Source organism: Dendropsophus ebraccatus, chromosome 2 (assembly GCF_027789765.1).
Source record: "Dendropsophus ebraccatus isolate aDenEbr1 chromosome 2, aDenEbr1.pat, whole genome shotgun sequence".
NCBI lineage: Eukaryota > Metazoa > Chordata > Amphibia > Anura > Hylidae > Dendropsophus > Dendropsophus ebraccatus.
The window spans coordinates 207,393,797-207,408,133 of record NC_091455.1 but is presented as its reverse complement, the minus strand read 5'-3'; the positions used below and the strand labels follow the sequence as shown (position 1 = coordinate 207,408,133).

The following is a 14,337-nucleotide window of genomic DNA, read 5'->3' as shown; positions in this document are numbered from 1 at the left end:
AGACATGGAGTAGATGGCAGCTACAGATCCTGGCAGGATAACCAAACTCACTAGTCAGCATGCTGCATCATAAGGCGCCATGATTCCACATAATAAAACTGGGGCAAACAAAGACACAACCCAATACACAACCCAGAGAGTTCATATTGCATTTTCTTTAGAACAGTGTCCCCTAAGCTGGGGCCCTCCAGCTGTTGCAGAAATACAATACTCATCATGCAAGTGTATCCTAAATACTGTATTGTCGTTTTGTAAAAGCTGGCTAGCTACAGGCAGGCACTTCTGACCTTTTATATAGTATTACACTTATTACCCATCTTTCTATTTCATAGGGGGCTGAATTTAATTCTATACAAGCTGTATACAGTTTGTTCCCCCTAGTGGTGGTTCTTGGCGGTTAATTTTATGTAGGGGATCTGGAGCAGAAGATCATAGCTAAATTATTCATCAAGAAGCTGGCAAAGCAACCAGATACATCTGAATGAAGACATGAAGATCCGACAGTACCAGCAGCTATACACCTTAAAGTTTCACTGTTGTTTAAAAATTTTTTTTGCAGAAATCAATAGTACAGGTGATTTTAAGAAACTTTGTAATTGGGTTTATAAGCTGAAAAATGCATTTTTATCATGGAAATGCAGTTTGAATCTCTCAAATCAACTGGTGCCAGAAAGTGACAAAGATTTTGTATTTTACTTATATTAAAAAATCGTTTTCTATGGTGATTTGCTGCTGCTCTGGACAGTTCCTGACATGGACAGAGGTGGCAGCAGAGAGCACTGTGTCAGACTGGAAGGAATACACCACTTCCTGCAATACATACAGTGTGGTGACTACTCAGCCAGTGATGGTAGTTATCGTGACGCCAGGTCTGATGTTGGTAGCTGTTTTGTATAGTGGCTGGCTGTGTTCCCCAAATGGTCGGTGACCTTCTGGGTTGTTGCGGGTCCCTAGGGCTCTTGTCACGGCAGTCCCGGTAGCGGACCCACCCTGACTGTCAGTTCCGCCGCCCGCAGAAGGGGGAAAAACAATGTGCGGTCGTGTTTGTGTATGTGCCGATGCAGACATGACAGTTCCGGTAGTATAAAAATATAACTGCTTTACTGTAAGGCTTCTCAGTATAACAGTAGTAATCCTGACACACTGGAGTGCTTGAACTTTGTGCTTGAAGGAGGTGCTTGAGAGAAGATAAGAAAGGTAGTTGTAGCAGTGCTTGTAGAGTAAAAAGTAGAGGAGAGGAGTTTGCCAGAGGATCCCCAACCCAGTGTAGCTATGTACTCTGCCGGAACCTTTAGTAGATATCTCTTTAATAGTGAAGTGTTACTTGGACTTGTATTTAGACTGTGTCTGAACACCTCCTGTGTCTGACTACCTTTCCCATGCTATTGTAGAGCCCGTCCCAGTAGGGTAGTACAAGCCCCAGCTGTGGTTATCTGGGTGTAGCTAGGTGTCTGAGGTTTCCCAGTTACCTGCACTGCACGATGGGATACGTAGGCCTTCTGTACTGGCTGCTTTGTCCTATTGAGGCTAGTTCCTCTTTTGTTCAGGATACTGCCCTGCTCTTTGTAGTTGTGTTCCTGGCGTGAGTCAGGGTGTTCCTTGGTTACTACTAGATTCCATTGGGTGTGCTTAGCACTTCATAATAGATATAGTGGTTGTAGTAAAATACGCATTGGTCTCTAACTGCATCTTTTCACACTCGTGACTAGAATAGACTGCACTTCTGTCCCTGACAGGGGTCCTGGCATAAGCCAGGCCCTGGCTTACCTTCTGCAGGAACTATTGCCTCTTGTGTCACTCCTCTTTGAGAATCTGGTAAGAACTAACTGTTCTTCCTCCACCAGTAAAACTCCTCCTCCGCTTTCTGTATACTTGCCTGTGAGTGGTGGGGATGAGTGATGAAAGATGATAGGTAGAAAAGAAAAGGGCATTTCCTATTGGTTAGCACAGAATAAATGAAAACATTAACTTATGACTTACTTAAGCTGTGCAATACACACAAGAATACAAAACACTGGCACCTAGTGGAGAAACTCAATATCTTATCCAGTTAACCTGAGTCAAAAAATGCTTTTTGACAGGTGCATAAGAGAGAGAAAAACACCATTGGTGGGACACCAACATACAGCAGCTGATAAGTGACTTGAGATTTTTTAATAGAAGTACATTACAAATCTATATATCTTTCTGGCACCAATTGATTAGAGAGATTTTTTGTGAAAAAAACCTTTTATGTAAAACATTACAGTCTGCAAAACGGTTGAAAGCAGGGAACAATAGATTGCACACGTTGAGCAACTGACTTTGAGGTGGCCGCATCTACCTAACCACCTATACACAGGTTAATTAGAGTGTGTCCTGCCCTGCAGCCCGGGGGGTGGCATCTAAAGCGCCCACACTGGAACCAATGTCAGGGCCGCTTCTGGGTCTGCAGTGTTATGTAAGATGAATAATAATAATATTTATTTGTATAGCGCCAAAAGAATCCCCAGCGCTGTACAAGTGTCCTATTTACCTTCCACAGGTCAGGGGGTCCGTCCAGGAGCTTTGCCCGTGTCTTACCATAGGCCAGAGCCAAATGTAAGCACTCCGTGCCAAAATCCAGGTCATGGTCGGAGCACTGCGGAGGGAAAGCAAACAAGTCAAACAATTAACAATAATCCGCCCGTCTCTTCTGAATCTGCGCCACTTCTGTCTGGAATCAGTGACATGAGCAGACTCCCATCCCCCAGGCTCCGGAGACTCTAACCCCCTGCTTTACGAGGAATCATTGCGGAGTCTGGCAGCGCTGCGGATGGGAGTTCACTCTTACTCAGGGGTGGAGGTGTTGAGCTTGGCTACTGCCTAGAAAGGTGTAAAATAATACGAATAATGCAATACAACAGAACATGATGGTTTGGCAGGACCCCGACCGTCTGTCAGCAGGAGCGTAATCACTGAGGATGTAGCAGAGCCGACATGGTCAGAGCTAAGTTATTCAGATAGGGTAAAACTTGGGTTGAGCTCTCATTCATGATGCATATGATATGTTATATGATATACATAACAAAGTCAGCTCTGCGACGTGTGAGTGATATAAAGATACACATAATACAACTGAACCAACAAGGAAAGCATTGTACAGAGCTGCATGTGTTGTCATAACAGAAGAAAACAGAAACTGTATCAATAACTATAAAGATCAGAAACGATCAACACATGAAGAATAGAGAAACGCAGTATTATAGTAGTTATATTCCTGTATATAGGAGCAGTATTATAGTAGTTATATTCTTGTATATAGGAGCAGTATTATAGTAGTTATATTCTTGTATATAGGGGGCAGTATTATAGTAGTTATATTCTTGTATATAGGAGCAGTATTATAGTAGTTATATTCTTCTATATAGGAGAAGTATTATAGTAGTTATCCAACGAGGGAAGAAGGTCTGAGTTAGCACCAGAGTCCAATGTTGTATCATGTACACCCGTGAGCTAGGACATGTATGGTAAGGATAATAGTCTTACGGTGTGCAGCATAGGGGTGCTAAGCTGTAACAAGAGTGTAAGTAATCCAACAAGGGAGACAAAGAAGCTTGCACTCACCAAAAACCGCTGCGGTATAAGTCCGTTTATTTCGTCTAGATAGACCGAAGTGGGGAGGGGAAGTGGAAGCAGGGGCGTCCAGTGTACACTGGACGCCCCTGCTTCCACTTCCCCTCCCCACTTCGGTCTATCCAGACGAAATAAACGGACTTATACCGCAGCGGTTTTTGGTGAGTGCAAGCTTCTTTGTCTCCCTTGTTGGATTATAGTAGTTATATTCCTGTATATAGGGGCAGTATTATAGTAGTTATATTCTTGTACATAGGAGCAATATTATAGTAGTTATATTCTTGTATATAGGAGCAGTATTATAGTAGTTATATTCCTGTATATAGGAGCAGTATTATAGTAGTTATATTCCTGTATATAGGAGCAGTATTATAGTAATTATATTCCTGTATATAGGAGCAGTATTATAGTAGTTATATTCTTGTATATAGGGAGCAGTATTATAGTAGTTATATTCTTGTATATAGGAGCAGTATTATAGTAGTTATATTCTTGTATATAGGAGCAGTATTATAGTAGTTATATTCTTGTATATAGGAGCAGTATTATAGTAGTTATATTCTTGTATATAGGAGCAGCATTATAGTAGTTATATTATTGTATATAGGGATAGTATTATAGTAGTTATATTCCTGTATATAGGAGCAGTATTATAGTAGTTATATTCCTGTATATAGGAGCAGTATTATAGTAGTTATATTCTTGTATATAGGAGCAGTATTATAGTAGTTATATTCATATATATAGGGAGCAGTATTATAGTAGTTATATTCTTGTATATAGGAGCAGTATTATAGTAGTTATATTCCTGTATATAGGGGCAGTATTATAGTAGTTATATTCTTGTATATAGGGGCAGTATTATAGTAGTTATATTCCTATACATAGGACAGTACTGTACAAATAATAAGGCAGAAAAGATAATATATTTCCCTGATGCTGGGACACTCTATACAATATTTACAGTCACCACCAGTAGTATAAGATACGAGCTGTGAAACACATCCCACCCCTCCCAGAATTGTTTAGGATGTTATCATTATCATTCCTTAGATAGTTGTATAGCAGCTCTCCTGGCCTCTGTGTCTCTGGGACGAGTGACAGTTCCGCTTACAATTAAAGCCCTCATATGTGAAGGAACTTTTCTTTTCATGGATAAGAGAAAAAAGAATCGGAAACAGCCGTCCAGAGATTGAGGATCTGGGTGACTTGATGGCTCTATGGATTGTAATTTATTAATGGGACACATTAAAGGTATTGTCTGCGATGGACTAAAGGAAGGTTTACGTTCCCCATTGACCGCAGAGAACAGTTGCTGATATGGTACAATTAAATCTACAGTAATGTAATATATAGATATTAGATATATATATATATATATAGATATATAGATATATATATAGATGGAAACAATCAGACAGCACCATATATTGTATTGTGGCTATACTGAGTTACTGCAGCTCAGCTTGTATTGCAGTGAATGGTGTTAAGTAGCAGTAAGCTGCGGTTTTAGGGTGTCGGAACCCCATTGATTAAATATTGATGGCCTATCCTGAGGACAGACAATCAATAAACTCTTTAAAGGAGTTATCCAGGATTAGGAAAACATGGACGCTTTCTCCCAGAAACAGCCCTCCTGTTCTCAGTTACAGTGACTCTGTACCCCCAATCTGTCCCCCCCAAACCACTTGTACCTTCGGATAGCTGCTTTTAATCCAAGATCTGTCCTGGGGTCCGTTCGGCAGGGGATGCAGTCATTGTCATAAAAACAACTTTTAATCGTGCAGCGCTGTGTCTAACGGCTGGGGCTTACATTTGTATATGCATTAGGCTGGCACCACCTCTCCGTCCTTCCTTCCCACCCTCCTCATCATTAGGAATGATCCAGGAACATTTACTGCTGTTTGAGCTTTGCACAGGTGTATTAACGATCCAGCCCATGTTCATTATACACACAGGTGGGGAATAGGAGGCAATCTGCTTGGAGCATTCCTAATGATGAGGAGGGTGGGGAGGAAGGACAGAGAGGGTGTGCCAGCCTAATGCATATACAAATGTAAGCCCCGGCCGTTAGACACAGCGCTGCAGGATTAAAAGTTGTTTTTATGACAATAACTGCATCACCTGCCGAACGGACCCCAGGACAGATCTTGGATTAAAAGCAGCTATCTAATGGTACAAGTGGTTTGGGGGGGTCAGATTGTGGGTACAGAGTCACTTTAAGGTATGGTTTGTAATTCCACCTTACTCACTTCAATAGAAATGGATTGCAAAACCTGCACCCAAACTGGAGACAGTGGAGGTGCTGTTCTGGAAGAAAGCCGCCATGTTTTCCTAATCTTGACTAACCCCTGTAATACGTAAGTGACCCCTATGTCCTTGCACTTTTTACGCTTTCCAGTGTTTGTAATCTCTGTTCCGTTTTGTGCTTGTTTTGATTAAACATTTCTCCTCTTTCTTTCCTTTGGTTCCAGCTTTAATGTCAGAATGCCTCTGCGGCCGCCCCCTCCATGGAGTCTGTTTATCCTGCTCTCTATAGGAAGGAAATTTTTATCTGATAGCAATCGTGTCGCTGATGAGGGAAGATCATCAACAATGTAGAAGAGGAAGAGAAAGCTGATAGCTCCATGTCTCACATTCCACATCACAAAGTTCTTCAGAGAGTACCCCCCCCCCTCCAATTATAACATCCTACTGTTTACAATGCTTAGATGTAGGGTGTCATTCAGAAAAGAAGGAACAGGCAGATGTACTGTATCTAAAGGGACAGTAAGTTTTATATAGAAAACCCCTTAAGGGTAGCTTCACACACACCCTATCCACCGCAGATCTGCAGCAGATTTGATCTAAATAATTGAACACAGCATCAAATCTGCTGCAGATCTGCTGCTGATCCTGAACATGTGAATGCACCCTAAGGGTTAAAACACACTGGACATATCTGCTGCGGATCTCTGCCCTGTACACTCTATGGGCAGACAAACTTGCAGTGGGATAGACATCCCGCTGTGAGTATGTCAGCAGCCCCCCTACCCGTCCCCCAGTCCCCCACCCCCCGTTAAACCTCGGCCACCGGAGCGTATACATCACCTTCTCCCCGCTCCAGCTTGCTTTGGGGGTTTCCGACACGTCCTGCTCAGCAAATCAATGCGCTGCCCCGAAGTAGCGCACTGATTGGCTGAGCGGGACATGAAGACGCCAGGAGCCCCGAAGCAAGCCAGAGCGGGGAACAGGTGATGTATACGCTCTGGCGGCAGGGGATTAATGGGGCAGGCTGCTGACAAGAAAATCTGCTGCGGATACACCCACTGTGTTTGTACCCTAAGAATACAAACCCACTTGCCGGATCCGCAGCGAGTCCCCTTGCTGCGTATTTGCAGCGAGACTCGCTGCGGATCCCTGCCCCATACTTTCAATGCCAGACAAACTCGCAGCAGGGATGTACATCCCTGCTGCGAGTTTGTCTGCAGCCCGCCCTGTTGACCCCCGGCCAGCTGGACACTATACATTACCGGGTCCCCGCTCCTGCTTGCTTCGGCGGTTCCCGGCACGTCCCGCCTGGACAATCAGTGTGCTGCCCCGCCGCAGCACACGGATTGTCCAGGCGGGACGTGCAGACACCGGGAGCCCTGAAGCAAGCAGGATCGGGGACTCGGTAATATATAGTGTCCAGCCGGCAGGGGGTTAACGGGGCGGGCTGCGGACAAACTCGCAGCAGGGATGTACATCCCTGCTGCGAGTTTGTCTGGCATTGAAAGTATAGGGCCGGGATCCGCAGCGAGTCTTGCTGCAAATATGTAGCAAGGGGACTCGCTGCGGATCCGGCAAGTGGGTTTGTACCCTAAAGCTACATTCACTGCAATGGAACTAAGTTGCAAATCTCCACCCAAACTGGAGATAAGAGTGGCCATGTTTTTCTAACATTGGATAACCCCTTTAAACTTTAACCTGGGGCACTGTTATCCAGCATTTGAAAAACATGGCCACTTTCTTCCAGAGACAGCACCACTCTTGTCTCCAGTTCAGGTGTGGTTTGCAGTTAAAGAGGTTATCAAGCGCTACGAAAACATGGCCACTGTTCCGCCTCTCTTGTCTTGATTGGGTGGGGTTTTAAACTCAGTTCCATTGAAGTAAATGGAGCTTAATTGCAAACCACACCTGAACTGGAGACAAGAGAGGGGGAAAAGAAGCCATTTTTCTGTAGCGCTGGATAACCCCTTTAAGCTCCATTCACTTCAATGGAAGTAAGTTGCAAAACCTGCACCCAAAGTGGCCATGTGGCCATGTTTTTCTAATCCCAGATAACCCCTTTAAGAAATCTCCAAATCCTTCATTTTTAAATCCTTCAAGAGAGTATGGTTTTCCTAGTTGGAGTAATCCACAGAAGGCCCGATCAATACTGTAAACGAGTTCCGATCTGATAGATCGACGCTTGTTTACTAAGCCTATTACATTCATTCATTAGTGATGTCCGTGCAGCCCTTGCCTAAACAGTTATTACTTCACCTGTCTTTTTCTGCGCTATGTATGCTTCTTTGCACCGTGCGCTGTGGCTTCAGAGCGGCCTGTCTGAGCTGACAGGCAACCCAGCCAATCACTGGCCGCAGCGGTCCTGGACAGTGATTGGCTGAGCGGTCTGTCAGCTCAGACAGGCCGCTCTGAAGCCACAGCGCACGGTGCAACGAAGCATACATAGCGCAGGAAAAGAGCGGGAGAGTGGACAGGTGAAGTGTTTACTGTTTAGGCAATCGTCAGCCCTGCATTGCTATTACATGTAGCAATGCACAGTCGGTGGCCAATCAGCCGTTGATCATTTCATCGGCTGATCGTTGTCTCTATTACATGGAGTGATAATCGGACGAATCAGGCACTGTCGATTATCACTCAAAAGCGATCGTTATCGTGAAAATTTTAATGATAATCGTTCCGTGTAAACTCAGCATTAAAACATCGACTGGGGATATTACACCAAGCCAAACAATCTCTCCAAAAGAGAAGACTGCCCACCTGCCGACAACTGTTTCAGGGTTGTTTCCCTTCTTTAGTGCAGAGGAGGGTGTTGGCTGGCTAGTGAGAGGCCTATTGACATGAGTCCAAGGGATACTAATTCTCCTTAAGGCGAGTCCCTCATAACCTAAATCCCAGAACCATGTAAGGTCGGGGTCAGCATCCCGTAAAAAACGGACTACAATGTCTGAAGGGTCGTCTTGTCATATAACACTATCTGGGGGGGAAAAAAAAAAAACTTCATAATCCAGGTTGTGCACCTATCGGGAAGACCACAGCATAGTCGCTGGATGATTCGCCTAATAGCCCGGCTTTGTACATTAAAGCTCTACTTCCAAATCTTGCTGCTGAAAGCCGACCAGCCGAGACGCCTGGTGAATCTGTGTGCGGTTTGTTTTTGTAGGGTACTGCTTATGGCAAACATTCTTGAAGCCTCCCACCCAACGACAGGACTTATTTAATATCCTGGATCAAGTCCTAGTGCCAACAAGCTAATCAAATACAGAGCTATTTAACAAGTCGAGTTTATACAACAGACCACCAATCGAGCTGGAAATTTGGTATCCATTAGAACAACACTGCGAGGTTTTCCTTGGAGTTGGCAGCCGCTCCCGTGGCACATGTGTTTGCAGAACTAAGTTGTTTTTAGATTTAGTTCTCCATTATCAAATTTCCAGGTTCTTAATTCTTCGGCCGGAGAGAGAATTTTTTTGTAACTTTTTTTTTTCTCTTCACAAATCCGTCTGTTTATTTGCTGATAAAACCAGATATAACATGCGCGCCGCTTGTTACTGGGGATTGAACTGTCTGAGGCGGCACGGAAAAACAAGTGAAAGAGAAGCAGTTCACTGTATTGTCGGCCAAGGGAGAACGAGCTGTCATGCATGTGCAGAAGAGCAGAACTTGTTGCACCAAAAGGGCCTGTGTTCTTATAGTACGGGTTCACAGGAGTATTAGTATATTATACATGTTAGGCATGGCTGGGCATGACCTAAATCCATGAGTCATGCATCCCCCCCCTCCGAATTTAACACAGATATCTCACTCCGCTAATTGCAAGCATGCACAGTTACACTTGGAGCGTTCTTTAATGGGGTATTCCAACTTAAACTAACTTTGGGTATTTCTGAGTAAATAAAATGTTATCAACTGGTTTCAGAAAGGTGTAATTTACTTCTATTTAAAAATCTGAAGTCTTCCAGTACTTATCAGCTGCTATTTGTCCTGCAGGAAGTGGTATATTCTTTCCAGTCTGACACAGTTCTCTCTGCTGCCACCTCTGTCCATGTCAGGATCTGTCCGGAGCGGGAGCAAATCCCCATAGAAAACCTCTCCTGCTCCGGACAGTTCCTGACATGGACAGAGATGGCAGCAGAGAGCACTGAGTCAGACTGGAAAGAATATACCACTTCCTGCAGGACTTACAGCAGCTGATAAGAACTGGAAGACTTGATTTTTATAAATAAGAAGTAATTTACAAATCTGTATAACATTGTGACGGTAGTTGATTTGAAACATTTTTTCCCCAAGTACTTCTTTAACCTGCCCCTCTAGTCAAAACCAAGGAGACAGATTATGGGGGATTTCAGCTGTCAAACTCCACAATCTCATATTTATCCCCTATCCTGTGGACAAAGAAAAAGTTTATTTAAGTTGTAATACCCATTTAATGAGAAACTTTGAAGCTCAATGTGAGTGGGACTGCAGTGGGATATAAGGCCTACAATATAGTAAAAGGGTTAATAAAACAAAGCAAAGCGTTTGCAAAAGTGCTTAATATGATATTGAAATTTAAAGGGGTTGTCTAGTTTAGAAACCCTATCTTCAATCACAATTTAAAGGGATTATCCAGGATTACGCAAAGCACAACTAATTTCTTTCAAAAACCGCGCCACCCCCGTCCTCAGTTTGTGTGTGGTATTGCAGTTAGACTCCCTTCGCCAGTGGCTGAAGAAGTTGGATGCAGCCCTAAGGCTGCCTGCTAAACATGGATACAGCCATAGGCCATAAACTGTATCCATGTTGGGCTGCATCCAGCCGCACGCTCAAGGTTCGCTCATCTCTAGTCCGCATCTCATGGCCAGAGTGGAAAGTGGATAGAAAGAGTGTCCGTTACTCAGGAGGACCCATCCTGTCTTGTATTACACAGATTACACTTTCATTTCAATTACCACTATGTATGTAATCCTCAACTTCCCCTGTGGTGGCGCTGTAGAGAAATGAAATATTTCCTGCCAGGTTTAATTCATCGGTTTCATTTACCGGGATGGTGCAGCTTCTAAGGCACATGGATTTCTACACGTCCTATTCTGATCAATGGGGCGGTCACAAAAACTTGTATGGTAAATCTGTGACGTGTGAATAAATCAGGCTGGTATGTCGCCAGCAGGAGTATACATCCATCCTGTTACATACTGTTATGGCACTGGGATCACACACGTATGCAATGATGTGCCAGTCAGTGAGTGCCAATCTTATTCTGTGTCATGCCAGAGATCACTGAGATACCAACACTGACTGACTAGTACATCAGAGAAAACAAGGGAGGTGCCCATACCTTAAAGGGGTTATCCAAGCTTATAAAAACATGTCCCCTTCCTGAAACAGCACCTATCTAGTCCTCTGGGTGTGGGGTTTTGCAGTTTAATTCTATTGCAGTGAATGGGGCTGAGTTGTAATACCACACACAACCTGAGGATAGGGGTGGCGCTGTTTTGCAAGAAAGTAGCTGTGTTTTTTGTAACCCTGGATAACCCCTTTAAACAGGCAGAAAAACCAGGCAACGTGAATTCAATACCCCTTATAATGCACTGAACGTTTCCTTTTCTCCTAAGATACAAGTCTCTTCCTATATCCTCAGACATTCCCATTGTATATAAGATCTCTGGGAATTTCTGGAGCCCTTTCCATACATGTGAAACAAGCGGCTTCCTGTGACCCGGGCCTGGCTATCGCCCGCTTCCTTCCGTCTCTCACACAGTTTCAATTTAATCTTAAAAAAGTGTCCTGAAAGGAATTGGAGGAATTTACCCATCACCCGCCATGTCCGAGGAGAGGAAACATGTCATGAGATAGCGCACCTAATAGTCACTTACTAATATAGAAACTAATAAAATCCCATATGGCACCGAAACTCTTGAAAATTTTAGTTCTTCATTTTTTTTTTTTTTAACTTTCTAGGGTGGGTTCACACTATGGAATTCTCACGGATAAACTCAGCGGAATTCCGTCGGCTGTCTGCGGGCACGGCCGCCCGCCTTTCTGTCGGCTCCATAGACACCATTCTATGGGCCGGCGTATTCCGCTATCCGCCGAAAGAAGTGACATGTGCACTTCTTTCGGTGGATAGCGTAATACGCCGGCCCATAGAATGGTGTGTATGGAGCCGGTGGAAAGGCGTGCGGCCGTGCTGCGGAATTCCGCGGACATTATCCGCGAGAATTCCTCAGTATGAACCCACCCTATTGGTTGTAGGTGGTTAAAGGTGCCGCTTACTATTTAGGACTGGGCCGAGCGGGAACACAGTGTTCAACTACCCCTTCATAAGTTGAGGCTGGCATGGCGATCAGTTGTATCTGGAAGCCAAGATGATTGATTGGAAGACTTGTAGTGAATAGAGTTGACTGGAATTCAAGCATGATCGAGACCGATAACGGGGGGTCCTGGAACACATGGATACAGGCTATCCAACTTCTTCAGCCACTGGTACTCAAATGCTAAATGATCCGTTACGTGTAAACCCACCCTAAAAAATTCTATGGTTGGTCTCCGTAACCTTCTGGAGTTGAAACAAGGGTAAAAAAGTCAACCACTTTATAACCGTCACATGTTTAAAGAGGTATTCCTCTCAAAAATAACTTTAAATTTTTTCCTCTTATATCATGATATAACTTAAATTTCGATGGTAATTTGAGAATAAATATTGAACTAACAAATAAATATTATTCACCTTCCATTTACCAGCAAGAAAAGTGAAGATGCAAAAACTCTTAATTTTTTTCTTCACCGATTTCCTGCATAATTTCTTTTCAATCCCCTCAGGTTTACATAAGTACAGGCTTTGCCATTCTTGTTTTCACCAGCAAGCCCGGCCTTGCCCCATTCATATCTCAGCGGCAGACGCTCCGAGAAAATAACCCATTACAAAAAACAACACGTACCCTATATTATCCAGGGTTCCGGTTTATGTATCTCTCACAATGGCAATACGGAAATGTAGCTTTTGCAAAACAAAATATGATGAGTGATCTGGAAATGATCGAGTCTGATGATTATTGTGCCTCTAAATACAAAAACATCCCGGGAAAAAAAAAACCCGCGCTAGCAACAAACCTAAACAAGTATGAGAGAGTGAAAATATCAAGAAGAACAGGGGGGAGGGGGGGGGAGAAATAGTTGGACAAAGTTAAATCACTAGAAAAAGAGAAGAAAAAAATCATATTGCTAAAATAACGCAACTGTTTATAAATTAAATTTTGTAATAAAATTCTATATGTAAAAGTAGAAAGAAAAAGTTGTAAAAAAAAACCATTTGGAATTTTTCAAAATTGCCTATAGTTTTTTTTATTTCTTAAAATAAGAAAAAAAAAAATTAGAATTTCAGTAATAATCATAGAACTTCTGATTATATTCCTGAAGCGCCATGTCAACCTTACTACTAACTTTACTAGTAAAGAAACATCAGAAAATGCCAGTGAAATGTTCACCTCCCCTAAGTCTTGGGTCCACTCCATGTCCAAAAATTTACTTTTTCCATGTTTTATTAAAGGAGCACTCCAGTGCTACATGAAAAAAAAGCCCCCAAAGTGACTGTATGTTCTCACCATTCTATATATGTAACGCTCAGCCCAAAACCGCGCTGCACAGGGTGTGAGGGTGTGAGCAGCATCAGCGAGTAAGAGGCGGCCAGAAGGCGTAGACGGTGACATGCCAAAGGGGGAGGCGATTTAAAGGACCAGAAGAGAAAAGTCTGCCCACCTGGCTGCATAAATTAGATGACGCCTTGGCACAAAATGACGCTAGAACGGAGGCCAGAGGGGTCGACCTTTGATACAAAGGTAGCTATATGCAAACTTACGGCGGCGACTAAAACGGCATAGAGAAGGTGATAGAGGCAACAACAGCAAAACAAAGCAATTACAACGTTTTGCTGATGCATTGCTTAGTGCTGTACTGCCCCTTTAAATTAATGTAATTTTTTAAGTTTTTTTTGTACAAATGAAGGTTAAAGGTGGACTCCGTTGAACTGTCTAGAACCATTTCCTGCAGGACATACAGCAGCTGATAAATACTTGAAGACTGGAGAATTTTAAATAGAAATAAATTACAAATCTATATAACTTTCTGACACCAGTTGTCAGAAAGTTTCTGGCACCATCTTCTTGTGAGTGACTGGACTGTTAGAAGTGTTGTTATAGGGCAGGATGAAGATGTGTTGAAGGAGGCAAGATGTCTCCCAGGGGCGACAGTCAGCAGAGGCAGGAGACTATTGCAAATATTGTGAAGGCTGCTAGTATAGATAGTGACGTTGATCTAGTGGTTCATCTAGGAGCAAATGACTTGTCCCAGAGAAAAAGACAATTTGGTAAAAAGTTTTATTGTAGCTGACAGAGAGGTGTATAACATTACACAGAAGGAGGCAAAGCAGATTATAATTGATGCTAAAGCCTCAAGGGAGGAAGAATTGGCAAAATCCCTTAAAGGGAACCTGTCACCCCACGTGCCGGGGTGACGCCC

General features: G+C 43.3%; 1 protein-coding gene across 3 annotated transcripts in view; it reads right to left on the bottom strand.

The window, feature by feature from the left end:
* Positions 1-14,337, bottom strand: part of CRPPA (CDP-L-ribitol pyrophosphorylase A) — a 129,905-nt gene that overhangs the window by 83,442 nt on the left and 32,126 nt on the right. For all 3 annotated transcript variants that reach the window (XM_069959335.1, XM_069959336.1, XM_069959337.1), the window contains exon 4: positions 2,516-2,620. In XM_069959335.1, coding sequence (XP_069815436.1) covers positions 2,516-2,620 — 105 coding nt within the window. The remainder of the gene's footprint in view (positions 1-2,515; positions 2,621-14,337) is intronic.